This window comes from Carassius auratus, unplaced genomic scaffold (assembly GCF_003368295.1).
Source record: "Carassius auratus strain Wakin unplaced genomic scaffold, ASM336829v1 scaf_tig00003768, whole genome shotgun sequence".
NCBI classification, from domain to species: Eukaryota; Metazoa; Chordata; class Actinopteri; order Cypriniformes; family Cyprinidae; genus Carassius; species Carassius auratus.
This window is the reverse complement of record NW_020523544.1, coordinates 73,867-82,646: the sequence shown is the minus strand read 5'-3', so window position 1 is coordinate 82,646 and position 8,780 is coordinate 73,867. Positions and strand designations below refer to the sequence as shown.

The 8,780-nt window shown below is 35.5% G+C and overlaps 1 protein-coding gene, 1 long non-coding RNA gene and 1 pseudogene across 2 annotated transcripts; 1 reads left to right on the top strand and 2 right to left on the bottom strand.

The window, feature by feature from the left end:
* Positions 1 to 80: 80 nt before the first annotated feature.
* Positions 81 to 1,144, bottom strand: LOC113070360 (uncharacterized). Its single transcript, XR_003279911.1, has 4 exons — positions 1,109 to 1,144; positions 946 to 1,027; positions 725 to 829; positions 81 to 180 (listed from the first exon to the last, which is right to left on the bottom strand). It is a non-coding gene; the product is annotated as an uncharacterized LOC113070360 (long non-coding RNA).
* LOC113070363 (phospholipase B1, membrane-associated-like) lies at positions 725 to 4,488 on the bottom strand (the record flags this gene model as incomplete). Its single annotated transcript, XM_026243642.1, has 11 exons — positions 4,333 to 4,488; positions 3,916 to 3,969; positions 3,750 to 3,813; positions 3,378 to 3,412; positions 2,451 to 2,502; positions 2,313 to 2,364; positions 1,413 to 1,469; positions 1,233 to 1,301; positions 1,105 to 1,160; positions 946 to 1,027; positions 725 to 829 (listed from the first exon to the last, which is right to left on the bottom strand). Coding segments are annotated over exons 1-11 (735 nt in total), but the record flags the coding sequence as incomplete, so codon positions are not given.
* A 2,574-nt stretch (positions 4,489 to 7,062) lies between these two features.
* Positions 7,063 to 8,780, top strand: part of LOC113070362 (potassium voltage-gated channel subfamily H member 1-like) — a 45,279-nt pseudogene continuing 43,561 nt past the window's right edge.

Genomic DNA, 8,780 nt, shown 5'->3' with positions numbered 1-8,780 from the left:
AGTCACATCAGGGCCTTTAACACTTTGAACTTTTATAACTTGAAAGTAAGTGTCCAGGATTTCACCCCTACATCTAAAGGAACAATGTACACACGCATAATATTAACTTACCAAATTAGTCCAGAGTTGTAAGGTCAACAAGCTTATGTCACGTGAGGAGTCCGACGTAAAGGCTTTGATCTGAAAACAACAAGAAAAAAGTACCACTTTGCTTAATAACATGCCAATTATCCTTACAAAAATTGCTATAGTGGGCTTGTCTCTGCAGCACTGTGTGAGTCATATCTGTGTTTTTTAGAAGAGCAAATTGATTCAGAAACAAATAAAATTCTCTCAAGTCTGACGCAATCACTACAAAGGTTAGATTTATATTTAGTCATTTTAGGTTATTTAATATCCTCAAGTCAAAGTAAAATGCACAAGTTTACGTGCACTTTTATTAAAACAATACATTTCATTACTAGAGGTTCTGGCCTTTATAAATGTTCTTGATGCAATACATGTGCAATATAATAATGCACCAATTTAATTAAACATTTGTTTTATACTATTATAAATGTAATACTTTTTTAGTTCAACATAATACATGTGAAATAGATTATTTATATTTGTGCATATTGTGTAAAACCCATACAAATTGTGCCATCTATAATGTTTATTATTCGTCTGTCTGTGTGTCATCTATCTGTCTGTCTGGCTGTCTGGCTGAGTATTGCAGACTTACTGGGTTTGACAGTTCGATGTGCACTGGACTGGATTGAAGCATTACGCTGAAATCTTCCCGGTCACCAAACCAGCCTCTTCTCTCTAGAAGAGCACTGACAGATTCCTGTTCAATAAACATATATACTGTTTGACAAATGTAAAACTATTTTAGCATAGACATTCAAAAGTCACCCGTGTACCAGTGTTTGTGTTTTGGTAAACAAATTATATGTACTGTACCTGCAATAAAGCCATGAGTACTATAGTATCGAGTCTGCGTCTGTTTTCATCATATCTTTCCTCACACTGGAACTGACACACTCTAAAAAACAGAAACACCTTATTAAACTAAACTGCTCATTGCAGAATATTATCAGAACTGTAAGAAAGTTCTCACACTGACCGGTCATGTGAAAGTCCACTCCAAACAACAACATGACCAGTGTATTTTTCAACTAGAGAGAAAGAAAGCTGTAGTAAACAAACTCAGTATACTTATTTTTTTGAAGGATATTGACTGTCTTTACCTTCTTATGAAGAGAGTCCAGTGTCTGTTCAACTTTATTAACTGTTGCATCAATGGTTGCATTCAAGTCCTAAGTACAAGTGCAGAATAATATAGAATTAAAGCTGTACTTTGATTGTTTCCAAGTCCCATGTACTAATAAGTAATAGAGGTTGATAGGATTTGTGGTCAAATGTCTGACCTGGTCCGTACACACAGAGAGCTCATCGACTGGTATGAAGAACAGGAGCAACTTCCACTGAACAAGAATGACAGCACAAGAGATGTTAATGGCTCAGAGTAGATTGCTCATTTTTATAAAATAACACGTCTACCTTACAGTGTTTATTTAAGCAATGTTTCATATTGGATTTATACAACAGTTAAGTTCATAGAGTACATTTACATTTTAAACACAATATTACCAGTTTGTCTATTTGCTCCTCCCAAAGATACATATATATAAATAAACTTCCAAATGAAGACAAGCTTAATCAATCATTACGTGTCTACGTCTACGAGCAAGAAACAAGTGTTTCCATCCTAAATGCATCTGCGTTTTTGAAAGTTCGCGTCAGTCATAAAGCATCATTTCACTCTCAAACACTCAAATTGTTTGGATCGTAAATGACTCAGAGTCGACTGACTAGTTCATAAAGACAGTCGGTTGTTTTGTTCCTGAATGAATCCGTGTTTTTTCGAAGCATTTGGTGGAATTAATGAATAAACGAAATAAATAAATATTCGCTAAGGTCGCCACTTGGGCTACTCATGTAACGATGTAACCTGCAAATTTGACGAGTGCATTTAATAACAGCTTAGTTTAAGTACTCACAACGTTCTAGTGATTCGTTGTTACTGTATGAATGAATAACTGATTTAAGTCCACCTTTTTGTTCTTGCATTAAGCCTAACCGAGAATAGCACCTGTTACTATAATGACAGTGACTACAGTAGATATGAAAGATGGCCATGTCCGTAACACAGGAAAATATTATTACATGTGACGCTACTTATACCAGTGTGGGGAGCAGCTCATCTGGAATAAAACCTTAAAATAACACAGCTCCTAACGCATATGAAAAGGCCTGACTGTGTTTACCTGAGTGGGGCTGCTGAGTGACTCCATGTACTTTACGTGATCCATTAAGCTTCTGTCACACAAAGATAGTCATTTTAAACATTCAGAAAATGTAGCATCTGTAATTAAATAGTTGATATTAATTTCTTTCTAGGATACCTTTGATCAGGTACAACAGTTGTCACATCTGGGTTAAAGGTGAACAATATTTCTAAAGTAGAAAAGTGAAAAGATGTTATTTTGTATTTGTAAAACTGAGGCCTTCTGTCTCTCTTTCAGATAAGTAGCATTGTATCACCATCTTCACCTCACATAAACGTTGTTCTTAGCATGCATCACAGCACCTGTTTTATTGACTTAACAATTGGTTACCTTTACAGTTCCTGTTGAGAAACTTTAACAGAATTTACAGAAACACTAAACAATGTTGCATTCATAAGAGGAGAAATAAAGATAACTGTAGTCCTTTGAGGTTTTCCAGAGGACATCAGAGCAGACAATCATTGATAACTCTATCGCAAACAGTAGTTAACAGACCAATAATATCAGGCCAACTGACACAAAACCCAAAACAAAGTTCTTTAGTGTGGAAGATAAGACAATATTATCACATTTGATTGAGATTAGGGACATGTTTGAAGGATTTCCTCTTTTCAAAAACCAATTTAGGCTAAAATATGTGTTTTATGTGTTGATATGTTTCAGCCTATTTTTTTCGGTCATGTCATTTATCTCAGAAAATGAACATTCAAAGACCAGAGTGTTGTTTGTTCACATACATAGCTGCGTGGGTATCTCTCCTCTGGCCTTGACTTTCATTTCAAGGACTCAGGCTCAATCTTTCCTAAACCTTTATGCAACGATCTGGTTTAATCAAGCCTGATAATCAATCAGAAGCATGTGAAGGGCCTTGTGAGCTCAATCAATGTGTTACTCAGTCAAAAAAAAAAAAAAAAAAAAAGGTAACTGAAAGCCATGCAGATTCAACAATGGTATTCGAATGCAGTTCAAGTACAAAACGAAATGCGTGTTATGGTACTGTATTATGTGTCTGTTTATTTCTATAGAATAATATTGAAACCTTACCAGATAGCATGTTCAGGGCTCTAATTTCATCAGATCTGCCATAGAAAACACGCAATTTAATAGTTTTGAGTGGCATAATAATGGCATTTAAATTATGGAAATTAACAAATTAAATACAATTCTTTTGATCTAAAAACATATAATTCATATTCTATTTACTATGTAATTCTGTTCCCATTTTAATTATGGAATAACAAAACAGACAAAAAACAGCTGTGTGATTAATATTTAGCTTTTAAAATCAGAGCCTGACCTGAATTTAGGTATTAATTAACTTTAGTTAAACTAATGTGCTGCTCTATGTTAGTAAGCCTTTCAAGCTTACAATTGATATTTTAATGCACTTATATTTGGACATAAATTTGAACACACCTCTTCACATCGGACAAAACCAGTGCAGATACCATGGACACATCAGCTGGCCTCAGAGAATGCACTGCGAAAAGGATGATATGACAAATTATACACTGATATCCAGACTAGATGTTAATTACTTTTCTCGTTGTCTTATGCACAAGAGTCTTGTAGATTCCTTTACCAGAAACTGGAGTGCTGGGTGAAGGGGATGAAACAGCACAACGCAGAGATTCAACTGCAGAAACACAATATCAAACCCTGATAAGACAATGGCACACATCAACAGATTTGACTCATTGTATTGACATGGAAGCAAAGCTTGTGTGACCAATACATTTCTGTGAATGCATTACCTATATTGCATTGGGAGAATTAGAATTTAAAGACTAAGAAGACAGATAGAAAGTGCATAACACATGCAGTCTCACATCTGCTCAATGGTAGAGTAATTCATAACCTCTCGGTATAGGATAAAGGGGGAAATCATTTCTAAAATACTACCAAGTCATTACAATTTCAGAAAAATAATCTAAGGAAACTTTACACAGAGTGGTGGAAGTGGAAGCGGAGTGGTGGAATATCAAAAGTGATTAAATACCTGCTGAACACCTGCATGCTAGAAGAGCCAGGATCATAATCTGTGCACAGGAAGAGAAAGTATGATCTTTTATTCCCATGATGGAAAGAATCATCTGCTTCTGGTTCATCTGCTTAGAGCCACTTGGAGTAAAGAGCAGTTCTGAACAAAACTGTTGAAACGTTTAGTAACACTTGGTCTAATATACGACTGAAATGTCCCTCATCACTCAGACACGCCTCCTGTTAATTTGCATGTTTCAAGGTAGATGGCATGGCATTTCTTTTTATAGATCTTATCAAGCTGTTTATTGGAAAGATATTGGCTATCTATAGTCCTGTGGCCGGTTGCATAAACTACATAGACCAGTCTTACAAGGCATCCAATTTTTCTTCTTTAATACTGGTCATCATTTTTAAATAACAATTACATAAATATGTATAAATAAAATACATACATTAAAATAGCCTAATTTGAATCCAGAAAGCAATACTGGCTAACAGCTAGCTGATCAAAATGGTTCTCAAGACTTGTTTACGCAAACGGGGCCTGGTTTTATGTCTTAGGATGATATAACATGTTTTCTTGACTGTTGTCCTGAGCGACACTACAATTTGTGCACTACAGATTGTGCAATTACTTTTCAAAGCAAATAAAGTTTAGAAGGTTCTACTTAGACCTCAACACACATGCACACACACATATATATAAATATATATATATTTATACACACATACAGTATATATATATATATAGAGTGCAATATGTAATCTGATAATCACTATACAATAATTTAAACTGAACTGAAAATTTGTTTATTTGATCTCAAATGAGTTCTGACTGAATTACCGTGCCAATTATCCAAGTGCCAAGTGAAGGCAAATTATACTTAACCAGTTTTTCTTGCTGTGTGTGTTTGGAGGTTCAGGAGTGCAGATCTTGAATCTGATTAGATATGATTAAAGATGCTGAGAAAGATGAAAGTCATTAAGATTTCAGAAAATTTACAGCTTCTCTGATTGATAAGATTAACATCTCACCCTGAGGCAAGAAGATAACTAATTTGTGTAACATTGCACATGCATCTAGAGCTCAAAATGACTGACATCAGAATGAGATGATTGATGATTGAGATGTTAATATATATCTGGCTGGGGTTAGGCCATGAACATTGTCATGTTTATATAAACGAAATAATATAAAACCAAAGTTCAGTTTTCTGGCTGCAGTGACAATCGAGTGGCTGAGTGGTAAAGGTCAATGACTTCCTGTGTGGATTTGTTTGCCGGTGGTCTATGGATCAAAAGGTCAAATCTCAAAATGCTTCCTAAGGCTATACTGAAAATCAGTCAAAAGCAGTCAGAAACTTCCAAAAAATTATAAGCACTATGCAAGTTAGTTATGGTTCAAATATGATTGTGATATGATATGGTTAGCCATAATAAATAAAAAAAGTATCAAAATATTTTTTGGTATTTTTATTTTTGCTGGTGACTGCAGCAAGGTGCAAGTTAGTATATCTGTTAAGCCTTATTGTGGAGCCTAAGAGTATGAATATTTTCTCAGAATGTAAACTAAGTGTAATATAAATCTTGTTATTAAGATTATAATTATATGACAAGCTGTTAAATTCATCAGTTGGAACAAATTATGTATTTAACAACACATCATAATATGATTCTTTAAAAAGTCATTTAAATTAAAGAATTTGATTTCATGAGATGTAATGTCTCCATTTTTATTTTTTTATTACAAGTGTTTTTTTTTGTTTGTTTTTTTTTGGTTCTGTTGTTTTTATGGGAGTTTTCCATCAACCATAAAAGCAGAGTACCTGAAGAGTCTCTACAGTCGGTGGATTTTGGGATGGTGAGTATAGGCCCCAGACCTCACATTCATAGTGTGCGATGGGGTCTATAACAGGTTTGATTATTTATAGCCAGATTCTGGTAAGGGGGTCTCAGTTTTGATAAATAATGCCCTTTGTGCCATGTCTCTGAAGACATCCACAGCCTTGTTGACGTTTTCAGTGGTGCTGCTGATATTAATACACAGGTAGTTTTAAGTATGTTCTAGGGACTTGTTATAGCTTGAAGCTATATTTGTAGTCTTGGTCGCTAGGTCTTTTTGTAATATCATTATATTTATGTTTTTAAGGTTAATGACCAAACCCATGTCATGCAGGATCCCAATTTGCTGCAGTTTTTCTTTTTTCTTTTTTTGGGTGACATCACCAAGATCTGCAGACAGCACTTGACTGCAGAATAAAATCTATATAAATTGTATTTATTTATTTATTTATTTTGACAAGGTGCTGAATTTAATTGAAGAAAAAAATTAAAATCTGCTCCCAAAATATATACATACACATACTGTATTTCTAAACATTTAGAGAACTAATTTTTCTCAGTGGCAACTTGCATCTGTTTGGTTACCCACAGCCTTCAAAACATCTTCTTCTATGTTCAGCAGAAAAAAAATCTATTATTAGGCTACAGTTTTGAAATAACTTGAGGGTGATTAAATGATAACAGACGAAAAGTGTTGCAAAAAATAGTACATCCACCGGCAGATGGCGTCAAGATACTGGAATTGATAACGTATAATAAAAGACGAATCAGCGCCATCTATTGATTTACAGAAGAACACCTGCTGCCTCACACGAGTCGATAGATGGCGCTGATTCGCCAGTTGAAGCCGATGGTGGAGTCTCAATGGGGTGGAGGAGAGGAGAGCCCTGGGTCCACACATCACTGGATGCGACAGCGGCATGTGGACGGCAGACACACCGGAGACCTGTGTGGGTACTTTATGCTGACCGGTCCGGCCTCTCACAGGAGCGCATGACCCGCCGTGATGGCCGGGGGACGCAGAGGACTAGTGGCCCCACAAAACACTTTTCTGGAAAATATTGTCCGACGGTCTAACGGTAAGACGCACCACCACATGCACAGCAGCGCACAGACAGAAAGAGTATCAGCGGTAGTGTCGCAGATAAAAGAAAGAAAGAAAAACTTTTGGCTACATAAGTAAAAGACTTAGAAGAAACCTTTGTAGCACAATATAAATAACTACACAAACTAGAAAGTTAAAGGTGTCTTTTCAGGCAGGGGAACAAACGTTATGCTGGTGTATTCTGTAGTGAATGTCTTACAATAGAATATAGTCGTTATTTCTTATTTAATTTGACAAAAATAAAATAAAATTAAACGTTATATTAACAGTTCTAAAAGTACAATTCTTTTCTAGATTAAAAAAATATAAGCTATATATAGACTAATTTATTTACATAATGAATAATAATTTTTTATATTAAGCTATAGTAATTAGGCCTATAAAATACTTAATAAAGAGAAGCCTAATGGGCTGCAGGAACACCGAATTATTGTTCTGTATTCTCTGCGTGACAGCTGCTCGTTCCCAAATGAGTTGTTCCCATACATCCTTCCATCAGCATGTTTTGTGGGATAGAGAACAACTTTAGGTAAAATGAATATTTAATAGCAATTAATATTTAAGAGTGCTGAAACGTTGAAAACTGTCAGACTGTGTTCCTGCACCCTCCGTAAGGTCTTTAAAATAGAATCCAAGATATTCCAAGATAATTCATTTGGTTTCGTTGGCCATTTAAAACTAATCGAACATCAGGAGTCCACATCTGCTCAGTGCACACCACCTCTACACTGAACCCCAGTAGAGAGATCTCTAAGCTTTAAGAAAAATGTACTTTTTCATTAAAGTAGGACTTCTATTAATGTCTGAAAACACTGATATCTGTATGACCTGCTTGGTCAAATATGGGTTAACTGGCGTCTTGGAGAAAAACATGAGGATAAATTCCTCTTCCTCTATGGTGTTTGTGTATTATTTAACTCTTTTTCTGCTTTCTTTAACTTCCAGTTTGGACATTATCACATAGACACACAGGTATAAACCTCACTGAGCAGAACACTCGTGCTTTAAACCTCTTCCATCCCTCCATTATCTCTCCCCCTCTCTTTCTCTATCTTTTTCTTTCCTTCCTTCACCCTCTCTCTCTCTCTCTCTCTCTCTTTCTTTCTTTCTAGTTCCCTTTCGACATTAAATATTGTTCTATAACAATTTTTGTTAATTTACAAATGGATAGTCTGAATTTAACAAAAAGTTTGATTTAACAGTGCTGTTGATATTTCAAAACTGCTTAGTTATGGTGAAAATAACCATGCAGAGGTTGCTTCCTGGTCCTCATTCAGCGCTGACAGCACTTGCTGTAAAATAACAAATGTTGGCATGGAACGTTTATCCTCCATAGTGGTGCGTGTGTGTCCACATGTGTGTGTGTGTGTGTGTTTGTTTCAGTGTGTTGAGTGAACTTCCAGTGTTTTTGCTCAGTAGAGGAGAAATGTGCTCTGTGGCAAATCCACTACCATGCTTTTAAATCAATTGATATCATAGATCTGAGTTTCCCTTCACTTCTGATTCTGATGCTGCCT